This window comes from Eleutherodactylus coqui, chromosome 4 (assembly GCF_035609145.1).
Source record: "Eleutherodactylus coqui strain aEleCoq1 chromosome 4, aEleCoq1.hap1, whole genome shotgun sequence".
NCBI lineage: Eukaryota > Metazoa > Chordata > Amphibia > Anura > Eleutherodactylidae > Eleutherodactylus > Eleutherodactylus coqui.
Genome location: NC_089840.1, coordinates 184,514,985 through 184,529,554, shown reverse-complemented (window position 1 = coordinate 184,529,554; position 14,570 = coordinate 184,514,985). Strand labels below are relative to the sequence as shown.

At 43.6% G+C, this 14,570-nt stretch overlaps 1 protein-coding gene across 1 annotated transcript in view; it reads left to right on the top strand.

Annotated features, from left to right (window-relative positions):
- Window positions 1–14,570, top strand: part of LOC136625890 (LIM domain-binding protein 3-like) — a 95,591-nt gene that overhangs the window by 74,407 nt on the left and 6,614 nt on the right. The window contains exons 9-10 of the mRNA XM_066600459.1: window positions 4,695–4,815; window positions 12,762–12,877. Of these exons, the coding sequence (XP_066456556.1) occupies window positions 4,695–4,815; window positions 12,762–12,877 (237 nt within the window). The remainder of the gene's footprint in view (window positions 1–4,694; window positions 4,816–12,761; window positions 12,878–14,570) is intronic.

Here is a 14,570-nt window from a genome sequence, read left to right as displayed (position 1 = left end):
TTGGTGGATTATTCGGTCTGGCCCTGCCTCTACCCCTGGCCACTGCACTGCCTCTTGCAACCTGCCCTGCTGATGCCCTTGACTCCCCCTCTGAAGACCTGTCCTCCTGAGTAAGCGTTGCACACCAGGTGGGGTCAGTCACCTCATCGTCCTGCTGCTCTTCCTCCGAATCCTCTGTGCGCTGCTCCCTGGGACTTACTGCCCTTACTACTACCTCACTGCAAGACAACTGTGTCTGATCGTCATCGTCCTCCTCACCCACAGAAAGTTGTTGAGACAGTTGGCGGAAGTCCCCAGCCTCTTCCCCCGGACCCCGGGAACTTTCGAATGGTTGGGCATCAGTGACGATAAACTCCTCTGGTGGGAGAGGAACCGCTGCTGCCCAATCTAAGCAGGGGCCCGAGAACAGTTCCTGGGAGTGCTCCCGCTCCTGAGCAGGTGTTATTGTAGTGGAGTGAGGAGGCTGGGAGGAAGGAGGAGCAGCAGACAGAGGATTCGGATTGGCAGCAGTGGACGGCGCAGAACTGCGGGTAGACGATAGGTTGCTCGAAGCACTTTCTGCCATCCAGGACAGGACCTGCTCACACTGCTCATTTTCTAATAACCGTCTCCCGCGTGGACCCATTAATTGGGCGATGAATGTGGGGACGCCAGAAACGTGCCTCTCTCCTAATCGCGCAGCAGTCGGCTGCGACACACCTGGATCAGGAGCTTGGCCTGTGCCCACACCCTGACTTGGCCCTCCGCGTCCTCGGCCACGTCCACGTCCACGTCCTCTAGGCTTACCCCTACCCCTCAGCATGCTGTATTACCAGTGATTAGATTTCCCAGGCAGGAAATAAATTGGCGCAAGACTGCAGGCCAAATATAATTTTTGCCCTTTTTGGAAAACGAAAGGCCCCACTGCCTCTAGTGAATGAATTATCTAAGTTTAATAACTGTGCTGTGTCCCTGCTTATGTGTCACAGAACGTGAGGGTAGCAGAGTTATTAACTGTGGCAGAGCAGGTATTTTTTTTCCCAATTAAGGAAAGCAAATGGCGAACCCAGCAGTAAAGCGTAGCTGGCTGCGTATGATTTAGCAATGTTTTTCACGCAGCTCACACGTCTCCACAGGCGTAAGGACGGACACAGGCTGGACAAATAGATTTCTTTTCAGTTTTTTCCCACCAACAGGCAGCACTGCGTATATTCAATGAACCTGCGAAGTTTAATAACTGCGCTGTGTCCCTGCTTATGTGTCACAGAACGTGAGGGTAGCAGAGTTATTATAACTCTTGGAGAGCAGGTATTTTTTTTCCCAATTAAGGAAAGCAAATGGCGAACCCAGCAGTAAAGCGTAGCTGGCTGCGTATGATTTAGCAATGTTTTTCACGCAGCTCACACGTCTCCACAGGCGTAAGGACGGACACAGGCTGGACAAATAGATTTCTTTTCAGTTTTTTCCCACCAACAGGCAGCACTGCGTATATTCAATGAACCTGCGAAGTTTAATAACTGCGCTGTGTCCCTGCTTATGTGTCACAGAACGTGAGGGTAGCAGAGTTATTATAACTCTTGGAGAGCAGGTATTTTTTTTCCCAATTAAGGAAAGCAAATGGCGAACCCAGCAGTAAAGCGTAGCTGGCTGCGTATGATTTAGCAATGTTTTTCACGCAGCTCACACGTCTACACAGGCGTAAGGACGGACACAGGCTGGACAAATAGATTTGTTTTCAGTTTTTTCCCACCAACAGGCAGCACTGCGTATATTCAATGAACCTGCGAAGTTTAATAACTGCGCTGTGTCCCTGCTTATGTGTCACAGAACGTGAGGGTAGCAGAGTTATTATAACTCTTGGAGAGCAGGTATTTTTTTCCCCAATTAAGGAAAGCAAATGGCGAACCCAGCAGTAAAGCGTAGCTGGCTGCGTATGATTTAGCAATGTTTTTCACGCAGCTCACACGTCTACACAGGCGTAAGGACGGACACAGGCTGGACAAATAGATTTCTTTTCAGTTTTTTCCCACCAACAGGCAGCACTGCGTATATTCAATGAACCTGCGAAGTTTAATAACTGCGCTGTGTCCCTGCTTATGTGTCACAGAACGTGAGGGTAGCAGAGTTATTATAACTCTTGGAGAGCAGGTATTTTTTTTCCCAATTAAGGAAAGCAAATGGCGAACCCAGCAGTAAAGCGTAGCTGGCTGCGTATGATTTAGCAATGTTTTTCACGCAGCTCACACGTCTCCACAGGCGTAAGGACGGACACAGGCTGGACAAATAGATTTCTTTTCAGTTTTTTCCCACCAACAGGCAGCACTGCGTATATTCAATGAACCTGCGAAGTTTAATAACTGCGCTGTGTCCCTGCTTATGTGTCACAGAACGTGAGGGTAGCAGAGTTATTATAACTCTTGGAGAGCAGGTATTTTTTTTCCCAATTAAGGAAAGCAAATGGCGAACCCAGCAGTAAAGCGTAGCTGGCTGCGTATGATTTAGCAATGTTTTTCACGCAGCTCACACGTCTACACAGGCGTAAGGACGGACACAGGCTGGACAAATAGATTTGTTTTCAGTTTTTTCCCACCAACAGGCAGCACTGCGTATATTCAATGAACCTGCGAAGTTTAATAACTGCGCTGTGTCCCTGCTTATGTGTCACAGAACGTGAGGGTAGCAGAGTTATTATAACTCTTGGAGAGCAGGTATTTTTTTCCCCAATTAAGGAAAGCAAATGGCGAACCCAGCAGTAAAGCGTAGCTGGCTGCGTATGATTTAGCAATGTTTTTCACGCAGCTCACACGTCTCCACAGGCGTAAGGACGGACACAGGCTGGACAAATAGATTTCTTTTCAGTTTTTTCCCACCAACAGGCAGCACTGCGTATATTCTATGAATAATAACTGTGTTGTGGCCCTGCCTATACAATTCTTTCCCTGCAGTATCAATGGAGGGTGCAATGCTCTGCAGAGGCGATTTTGAGAAGCCCAAAAAAAATGCAGCACAGCCAACAGCAGCCTGGACAGTACTGCACACGGATAAATATGGCCCTAGAAAGGACCGTTGAGGTTCTTGAAGGCTACACTCACTCCTAACACTCTCCCTGCCTATGCAGCACTTCTGTCCCTAATGCCAGGTGCAACGGTCTGCAGAGGCGATTTTGAGAAAGAAAAAAAAATCCCACTGCTAACAGCAGCCAACACACAGCTATCAGTGGCCCTAATAAGGACCTTTGGGGGGTCTTGAAGCCTACACTAACTACCAATTCTTTCCCTACAGCAGCTCCGGTATAAACAGCACTGTCCCTCATCTAACTCACACCGCATCTGAGGCGAGCCGCGGGAGGGGCCGACTTTTATATTAGGCGAACACCTGATCTCGCCAGCCACTCACAGCAGGGGGGTGGTATAGGGCTTAAACGTTGCAGGGGGAAGTTGTAATGCCTTCCCTGTCTTTCAATTGGCCAGAAAAGCGCGCTAACGTCTCAGGGAAGGAAGTGAAAGTAACCAGAACACCGCATGGTGTTCGTCACGAATAACGAACATCCCGAACACCCTAATATTCGCACGAATATCAAGCTCGGACGAACGCGTTCGCTCATCTCTAGTAATAATCTTATCTTAGTAAGTTATGTTGTAACCTGGACGTTGACCATCTCCTCTCTATATGTTTATGGGGTCCATAGCGCTGTTTTAAGGATTCCTTGAGATTACAAATTGCCTGGTGTAAAGTCGTAGTCGTTTATATTTGAACAACCTGGCAAACGATTCTCTCTCCTTCCCTTCCAAATGATTTCTGGCAGAACTAATAATGAATAATTCTCGCTAAGTGTAAGAGCTTTCCACCAACTATTATTCGCACTCCTCAACCACTTTTCTGGGTGATTAATCAGATCTTAGTTGCTCAGTGTAGAGGCCCATTTAGACACAACGATTATCGGTCAAAATTTGCTCAAAAGCTGTCTTTTGAGCGATAATTATATGTAAATGTGCCCATCTTTCACTGTTCGGCTGAACGATAAATTTAATTTCTGCCTGAAAACCATTGTTCGGCAGAACAGCTGATAAGCAGGACCGCATGCTGTGTTCTGACAGGGGAGAGCTGATAACAGCTGATTGCTTTGTCTCAGAATAAAGCGAAAATTATCAGGGAACAGCGGGAGGTCTGTTCCCTAATTATAGCTCCCCACAGCTCACACACTGCTACTTGGTACTAGTAGGCATTAGTGCCAAGTAGCATTTTATGCAAAATGATCGCTCAAAGGCCATCCTTTCAGCGATCATCTTTGTGGTGTAAATGCACCTTTTAGAGCTCTTCACACAAGCGAATGCGCAATTGCACACCCCTTAGATGAGGGAATCTCCCATCTGACAATGCCGCCTATTTGGAGAAGAAGGGATCCCTCATCCCCATGTGCCAGTGCAAAGCAGTTGGTAATTACATTGACTTCCATGGAAAGGTGGCTGTGCTGGTGGAAAACCCTCTCAATCAAACTCGGTGGAGTTACAAGACGGGTCCAGCTCGGTGTGCTTTATTCTTTTCATATTTTCCAAAGACTTAAATTGATGAACAAGGATGACCACCTCTCCAGTGAAGTCACTGCAACAAGTGGCCACTGTGCATCGGTAAATAGCTGTCGATTGTGTCTAAGTGCACCAATTTTGTAAGGATAAGCTCACATTTTCTATATATTTTCTCTATTATCTTTCCAGGAAGTGATGCATGCCCTGAGGCAGACCTGGCACACCACCTGCTTTGTCTGTGCTGCCTGCAGAAAGCCATTTGGTAACAGCCTCTTCCATATGGAGGATGGAGAGCCATACTGCGAGAAAGGTAATTTGTACAGAACACAACTGGTTCTATGGAATAGATTCTATAGCTTTACAGACATTACTATATTCAACAGGGCTTGTAAAGGGGTTAGGTAGAGTAGGCAAACACCTAGGGTTCAACAGATTAAAATAAATGCATAAGATAAATACAATGCACTGCTTTTTTGTGCAACCAAAGAATAGGAGACCCAATGAGTTTACCTAGACCCCACCCCACCCCCACGGACCTTGGCAAAAATAAAGCTTTTACCCCTACCCCCCTCTTATTCAGTATTATACATGAAATATGCTTTATACTACTAACTCTATTACTTCCTATAATATATGTAGTGTACATGTGTAGGAGGGACCCTCTATGCGCACCATTGCTCGTCTGAGTGAAAATTTTTCAGGCTGAAGCGAAGCCCACCCCAGAGCAGAACAAGACTTAGGGTTTTGTCCATTCCTCTCTTCTCATCTTACAATCTCCAACTAGAAGTTGTAAGGAGGTCATTGTTGGAGGGCTGCTTTATGCTGCTCCATCCTAGGGTACCTGAGCGGAGTTTCTGCCCTACAAAGCAAAATAGAGGCAATATCAGCTGCCACCCCTCAAGGAACCTGTCCTATGAGATATTTTGGGACAAGAGCCAATGTGCGGCCTATACCAAAATGGGAAGTGAGAGACTGCACTTCCTAAACATTGCAACCGTAAGTGGTGAAGCTGCATTAAGAAATACTATTAATTACTGTCTTATGAACTTTGTCAACTTATTTTAATTACTGAGGAATCTGCAGTCAGAAACAACTTCATCCGTTTTTGTACCTGAGACAAGGGACTTGTAGTCTGTCATATATTCCAGCCGAATCGTCCCCACATTGAACTATTCATATATAAAGGTTTTGTGCATCGCAACATGTCTGACTTCACAAGCTTTGCTCTGTGACCCAGCTGGGTCCCACTTCCAAGGGGGTTCTGCAATGAGGTAAAGAATTGCCCTGTACCTGGCCTTAAATGGCCCAAGCCCGGGCATGAGAGCACAATACCCCTGCTGCCCGAAACAAAGTAACAAGGTATGATAAACTATACAAGAGTTTCTGAGGCGGCGCTCCAAGGGGGAAAAAAAAGGAAAGGTTTCAGAAGCTACGGAACTAAAATATAATCTGGTGGAAGTGAATCCACCCAATATATCATACAGACAAGGATATTAAAATAATAACTTGTGTCACTGAAAGGATAATCCAGGGAATCAGTCAATCATGGAGTGGATCCGCCTATCATGATGATATCCCATGAGATAAGGGAGAGCGTCCTGCGTGTGCTCTGGGCATAAAAATAACAGAGGAAGAACACAACAGTACAGTTGAAAATAAAAAAACTCTCAGCGCTCCAGCGGTATTCCTATTGAAGAAGTAACGACAAGGAAATGACTTACTTCACTGGGGTGCCCAAGCCCAGGCACCCCCGATCCTACTAGGCGTATATATCGTAGTCGACGAAGGAGTTTCCGTTCCACAAGTTTATTAAGTACAACGCGTTTTGGCCTCCACTATCATAAGCCTTTTTCAAGATATGATAAACTGAAAGGATGGACTCTGTAGCTCCCTCCACATCAGTGAGTCCCAGCCAGGGCTTCAGGAAATCCTGTACCTTCTTTGAGTCTCCCCCACCTCCTTTACATGGAACCTATGCTTGCCAATTAGGAGATGTTATGTAATCTGTTCTATTGCCTGCAGTTTTTAAAGTCTTCTCTTTATGTTGGTGGAGCATTCTAAAATGTATTCCTGATGAAATGCAGCGCAGTAAAATAATTTTCAGTAAGCGACAATGAAAGATGAGAAGTCCGAACCTTCCACTTTTAACTAATGAGTTACAGAAAATGTGTGCAATTCATCCCCATCATCACGGAGGTTATAACTTATATTCAGCACTATAATTAGACACTCGGCTTTTAGTGTCAGCAGCAAAATCTTGTCTCATAAGATAAAGAGGCCAGCATTATTATACGAAATGCCATCCATTTGTTAAGGTGTCTACAGTCATTAACCCCTTGGTGACTCGGCTGTGTTTTTTTTTTAATTCTCTCCTCCTCGCTTTAAAATAGACATAACTTTATTTGTATGTTGACATAGCCGTGTTAGGGTTTGGGTTTTGCAGGATGAGTTGGATTTTTCAGTGGTGCCATTTAACCCTTTCCAATCCAATTTCCCTGCCACCCGCATGCCCCCCAGCTTTTATTTATTTTGTGGATTCTTTAGAATAACTCAACAGAAACAGACTTGACAAAGTGACTTGTCTTAAAAAATTAATGTAAGTTGAACTGTATATTACATATGTATGTAATATATAAATATGTGTATATATATATATATATATATTACTCTTTTACATATGTATATTACACTTTGCAGGAGAAAGAGCCCACATCAAATCTTTCTCCCCCATACTGTAATATACATATGCAGAAGAGAACTCTGATGTCGGACTTTTCTTCTACATAGTGTTGGAAACATGTGTCGGATGTTGCCCAAGATGGGAGCAATGCAGGGAAATAAGTAGGGCAAAATGGCAAAAAACATAATTGTTACTTTTTTGAGGTGGTTGTTTTTGCAGTTCACATGGTGAAGTACAAACGACATGTTAACACGTTATCTATATTTCATCTACAGATATACAGAGGGTCAACAAAAATATGTAAACACTGCATGAAATGCATACCTTAAGTTACATGGGGTTATAAATAATATTTCACTAAGACATGTAGAGACCAATTTAAAGTGGAGGTAATATGACACAGATTCTGCAGGGCAGAAGTGAATATTGGTCAAGGGTTTGAGCCACTCAGCTGCTGTTCCCAGCTGGCTCCCAAAACCACCTAGAGCAGGGCAAGAGGTGAAGTAAATACAAATTTGGTGAGAAAGCTCTCAGCCAAGCAGGGGTCAAAAGGGCAGCTTAGTCCTAATGATTAAAATCCAATGCATTTCTAAGGTGTTTTCCATATTTTTGTCCACCCCCTATATATGGCTATCACAACTATAGAACTAAATGACCAATGGCCACACACTTAAATGCACAATAAAAACATTCACCAAGGAAAGAAAGTGTGCAAAAATGGAAAAATCTACACAAAAGAATATAAATGCTATTGTACAGACAAGTTAAAAACACTTAAAACTGCACAATACAAGCACAAAGCCAAAACACAAGGTGGTGTCATGGAATAACGACTATACTCTAATCGTTTCAGTGCACATTATCAGCATGTGGTTACAGAAACTCAGCAAATAGCAGCAAGAAAACAAACACACTTGCAACCTAAAGTGCAGGAGACAGGATTTAAAAGTCTGGAGCAAAGAGCAGCTTTAGCCCAAAAAATACCTGCTACAGTAGGGGGCCCTGATTACAAATGATGTCTAGATGGCAAGCACTGGATCAAACATAAAGCCTCCATGACAGGGTTTATATGCTTTTATGTATAATGTGGCATTTTTGCACACTTTCCTTTTTTAGTGAATGCGTATTTGTTAACTGTATTCTGACACCTACAAGTTTTTAATTCTTTCAATGTAGCTTATTTTATACGGTGTGAACTGTGGTTCCTATCGGTACCATTGTTGAGTACGTATGACTTTTTAATTGCTTTTTATCCAGTTTTTTCTGGACAAATGGCAGCAGTTTATATTCTATATCAGTTCCAACACACTATGCTACCATCATCAAAGCAGCTATGACATTTCCTATAAAAATGTGCAAATAATAGGATTTTCAGGTGAAGTATTTTCCACCCATATCAGTGCTGCTGCACACGGGTGTAAGCGCACATACTGTCGCTATTGTGGGACGTATATGCGCTATGCAGGGCACATAATTGCGGGCTATAAACCATATCAGAGTTTTTTTACTGTACTTTATTGCACTGGTGAGGCAGCCTACTTTGTTAGCCAGTCAGCTGACTCGGTGGGCCCAGGTATTCTTGTCTAAGCCCGCAAGATCATGCAGTTCATTGCACTATTTTGGGCAGAAGGGGAGAAACTGCTGGTTTTGGGCAACAACCCTACATACTCCTTTAGTCAATCCCCGTTGAGTCCCCAGCCAAGGACTTAAGCCGCACCGGAACTGATGCAGGTTGATGTGATTCGTAAAACCCTTTCCACCACTAAGAAGGAGAGTTGTTATGCTGAAAACCTGTGCCTTTATTGTGGAAGCCCAGGACATTATGCCTTGAACAGCTCAAATAGGTTCAAGAGGACTCTCCCCCTAACCAATGTCAAGATCACGGCCTATCCAGACGTCACAAAACAGGGGGATACGACGTCACAAAACAGGGGGATACCACCAAGTAAGCCTTTTTACCTGTAATTCAAGATGGCGTAGGAACTCTTCCTCATTTCCATCATTTTGTCCTCCCCGCAGAGATCTTAATGGGAAGTCAGAAGATAAAATGCTCAGCGATATTGGATTCAGGAGCAGGAGGAATCTTCATGGACTTAAGATTTGCTCTCGAGAAAAACATTACAAGCAGGCATTAATACCATTAACAATGTATTTCGAGACCTGTTGGACCAATTCGTGGTGGCATATCTTAATAACATCCTTATCTTCTCTGATAATTTGGGGGAACATCGCAGGCATGTCCAGGTGGTCTTGGAATGACTCCAAAAGAGTCAACTCTACATCAAGCCAGAAAGATGCAAATTTGAACAAACCCGGATGCAATTCCTGGGATACATTATCCCCCCAGATGGTCTGAGTATGGACCCCAGCAAGATTAAGGCCATTACTGTTTGGCCCATTCCAAGAAATGTATAGAAGGTACAGCACCTTATTGAATTTGGAATTTCTACAGAAGATTTATTAAGGACTTCTCAAAGGTCCAAAGTTCATCTTATCTATCACCTCCCTCAAAAGCACAAGCGTTTTCTTGGTACCCGGAGGTTCAGGTGGTTTTAGAGAAACTGAAGACTCTTTTCACTTTCGCACCAGTGCTGGTCCACCCAAGACAAGAATTGCCTTTTGCTGTTGAGGTGGACAACTCCGACTCCACAGTAGGGGCTATTCTGTCATGAGTCAGAGAGAGGATGCAACTACATCCTTGTGTATTCCTGTGCTTTACCTTATCACATGCAGAGAAAAACTATGACATTGGAAACAAGGAGCTTCTGGCCACCAAGGTCACTTTCACTGACTGGAGACACCTTCTGGATGGAGCCCATCACCCAGGAACAGTCCTTACTGACCATATGTACTTAAAACAGGTTATTGGCAAGACAAGCACACTGGGCCCTGTTTTTCTCAAGATTCAACTTTGTCGTTTCCTACTGACCTGGTTCTAAAAAAGGCAAGGTGGACGCCTTGTCCAGGATTTTGTTGGAGCCTGAAGGTCAAACACAGACTGCACTATTCTGTCCCAAAGAAATTTCTTGGGTATTGTGCACTCAGAAAATCTACTAGCAAAGTTTAAAGAAGGATATCAAAATGATGTGGAGCTTGTTTTTAAGAATGAACTGTGGATGGGAAAAGGCCACATATGTGTTTCCAAGGCTGTTCGACTCAAAGTCCTCAAACTGGTCCATGATACCAAGCTTGCCGGTCACCTTGGAGTCATGAAGACTTTGGAACTCTTGCTTCGTTCCTTTTGGTAGCCTGACTGCAGGAGGGATGGGAAGAGGTATTTCACCTCTTGCAACGCATGTGCCCAAAATAAGACATTACAGGCTCACCCTCTGGGTTTTCTACAAGTACTTCCAGTTCCATCCAGGCAATGGGGTTCTATATCTATGGGCTTCACTGTGGATCTGCCACTCTCCAAATGGAATGATGACTATTCTTGTTGTTGTGGATCGACTTATGAAGATGGCTCACTTCATCCCCTTCAAAGGAATTCCTACCGTCAAACACACTGCGGAGCTGTTGAACCGGGAAGTCTGAAGACTACATAGAATTCCTGATGATGTGATCTCTGACAGAGGGGTTCACTTCACAAAAAAATTCTAGAACTTCTGCACAGCGCTGGGAACTACTGTGAATCTTTCCTCTGCCTTTCATCCTCAGTCTAACGGCCAGACCAAGAGAGAAAAAAAACAGACTCTGAAGCCGTATTTATTTACCATCTCCAGGATGATTGGGTGGATTATTTATCAACAGCGGAGTTTACCTACAACAATGCCCAACACAATTCAACCGCAAAGAGACCATTCTATGCCAACTGCGGTATAAATCCTGTACATCCTACGGTATACATCCTTCATTCCTGGCCTTTCTATCAACACCCCTGTCCCAACTGTCAATGATAGACTGGGGGCATTGGCTGAAACTCAGAAGAAATTGAAGGAAACCCTACGGGAAGCCCAAGTTGTCTATCAGAAAGCAGCAGACAGACACTGCCAAGCAGCCTCTTCTGGGTTGGAGAAAAGGTATGGTTGTCTACCAAAAATCTGAAAGCCCATGTACACTCTCCCAAACTTGGGCAAAGATTTATCGGACCCTTCCTAATCTCAGGGAGGGTCAGCCAGGTGGCATTCCTGTTGAAGCTCCCGGGTAGTCTGAGGATTTACCCGTTTTCTATGTGTTCTTGCTAAAACAGTTTCATAAAAATACCTTCGTGGGTAGACAGCAACCGCCTCCCCCTCTTGTAAAGATTCAGGGTCAAAATGAATTTGTTGTGAAGAAGATCCTGGAATACAGAAAACATAGAGGGAAACTACAATACCCCGTACAGTGGCAGGGATACAGGCCAGAGGAGTACTCCTGGGAGCCAGACTACAATGTGCATGCTCCAAGGCTTACAAGGGAGTTCCACAGGAACTATTCAGGGAAACAAGCACCTGTGTTGCTCAGAAGCCAACCTCAAAGGAGTTGGCAGCTCTTTCCACTGAGCTATCCAGCCCTTCAACAGCTGTCTTACTGGAACTTAGCCTGGTTCCTGTATCCCTGACCCATTTTCCTGTATTAGCTCCGCCCTGCTCTTGATTAGACAAATCCTGCTCCTGCCTCTCATACAGTGCATGATGCTCCACAGCCTTAGTCAAGCTCCTCTGCAAACCAAACTGAGATCTTCTAATACTGACCCCTGGCATTCCTCCTGATAACACTACCTGCCTCCTGCATTGCACTGCGACTTGAGACCTTCTGATACCGACCATTGGCTTTCCTCCTGACAACGCTACCCGCCTCCTCCATTGTACCGCAAACTGAGACCTACTGTTGCTGACTCCTGGATATTCCCTGACTACTCTCAAGACCTGCAGCTACTACACCTGCGGCTCTAACCGAGTGCCTGAAACACTACGCCAGAATTGCAGATTATGTTAATCTTGTCTTTAGAAAAAATGGAATATAAAGCAATCCAAATGTTATATGTTCCCCAAAAAATAGATACATAAAGACTGGAATTCAGCTTGCAAAAAACAAGACCTCATAGAGCTCCGTCGATGAAAAAATAAAAGAGTTATGGCTCGTGGAATGCAGCAACACAAGCGAATCTTTTTTCAAAAAAAGTTGTTTTCAGTGTACAAAAACAGTAAAACATAAAATAACTGTATACAATTGGTATAGCTGGAATTGTGCTGACCCAGAGAATAATGTTATCACATTTATTTTGTAAACTGAATGTCGTAAAAATAAAACCCAGAAAACGAATGGCAGAATTTTTTTTTTTTTTAGGGGGATTTGAAAAAATAAAAGGAAAGTTATTCAACATATTATATGTACCCAAAATGATGTCATTAAAAAAATACAACTTTTCCCACAAAAAACAAGCCCTCACATGGCTATATTGACAGAAAAATTAAAAAGTTCTGACTCCTGGAATGAGGCAATGAAAAAGCGGGCTTTGTCACTAAAGGGTTAAACAGCTGGCTGTAATGTTATGGCTGATCTGCTTATACTAATATTTGTTAATGTATCATGTATTAGGGTTATGAATTGAGTTATAGTGAAATCCATACTTACAATCACTTTGTGTTTTGCAGATTATGTTGCTCTATTCAGTACAAAATGCCGTGGATGTGATTTTCCTGTTGAAGCCGGTGACAAATTCATTGAAGCCCTTGGTCACACTTGGCATGACACCTGCTTTATCTGTGCCGTGAGTACATCTAGTAGACTGTATTTCAAACATATTCTGGGTTTCTAAGATGATTTATTAAACATTGATGTAGCTCTAAAATCTGGGCTCTCGAATTGATCTGATATAGTTCTTAAAGAAGACCCGTCATGAGATAAAGTCAGTAGGAGCGGCCTCATAGTTCTGCTACCGCGACCTTGCTGGCCATATCCCCATTTTTATTTTCATTTTATACTGCCTTCCATTTCTCCTTTTGGGCTCTTCTTAGGTCTGGCTCCCAGCAATGTCAATGTGTCAAGTGGGCGGTCCCCACCGCTCACTGGCAAAGGGTGAAGTCAGACTGTCAATCAAGTGTATTGTGAAAATATGTAATGTGGCAAATGTAGTATATCCCTGTAGTGGATCTCTGTGTAGTATATGCAAATTACCCAACTCTCCATAGAAGTCTGGTATGTACTTCCTGTTCTTGAGGTCTCGGTATCCTAAGCACCCTTCCAGCTTGACAACACGTGTTGTCAGACTGTGAAATCTTGTTAGTTATCATGAAATGGTACGACTCTGTCAAGAACAGCATTATTTACATATTAAGGCTTTATTAACATGAGCATATATCGGTTGTGTTTTCACGCCGGACCGATTTCCATCTGAAGCATTGGTTTCCAATGTATTTGTTCACACGGGTGAGTAAAAATGTCACACCGTAAAAAATGGAACGTACACGACCAAAATACAGGTCCGACAAATATACGGTTCTGGCTCTATCTTTTGACTGATATATGGAGGCGGATCTCATAGACCCCTATTGGAGCTGTACAAAGAAAGGGAGGAGGAAGCATTTTAGCAGTGTCCAACACTGCAAAAAGCTTACAGGTGCCTCTATGTAAGCATTGGAACTCATTCGGAGGATTTATGCCAAGCAAGGGCTTTTCGGGGACCTACGTATTTTTTTGGTAAAAATGTCACTCACTGTCATGCGAATGGAGGAGAAAATGCTAATTATCTCTGGCCGTGATCGTGAAAAGTCATCCATTCATGTGAATTTACGGCGCGGATGAGAGAACATTAAAACACATATGCTAGTGTGAAAGATCCCTAATACAGCAGTTATTGATCAGTAAGCACTAATACAGTAGTTACTAGTCCATAATTGCTGCAGTAATTCAGTAACTAATAGTGTTTTTGACAGCAGCTCTGCCCATAGCTCACAGGTCCTACAACTTACCAGCGCCAACCTCCCTCTCAAAGCACTAGAGAAAGCTACTGAAGCCGACAAACCACAGCTTCCGGCACTCTGAACTGCACATGAGCAATACAGCACAGTACTTCCACTCCTGTCCTCCCATCATGCACTGCTCACAGGAAGTTGAAGGTTATGGACAGGGAAGGAAGTAGCAAATCTGGACTAGAAAAGAGGAAGTGGAGATATTTTTCGGTTAGAATGAAGACCGGGTATAGTGAACCTATTACAAAATGACTTAATGTGATAATGTACACTAGATTCTAAAATGTTAGTCTGCGCCCGGAATACCCCTTTATTGACATATTTACAAAATCACTTATTTCTTACATTTCAGGTGATGGGTTCTCTATAAAAAAGACCACGTAGGATGTTTCAAAATCATTTTTTAAAACCAGACAACCTCTTTTTGTGTTTTTACTTTTTCGTCTGGAAAATAATTATACTTTATTGCAGCTAACAAGAACATTCTTTCCA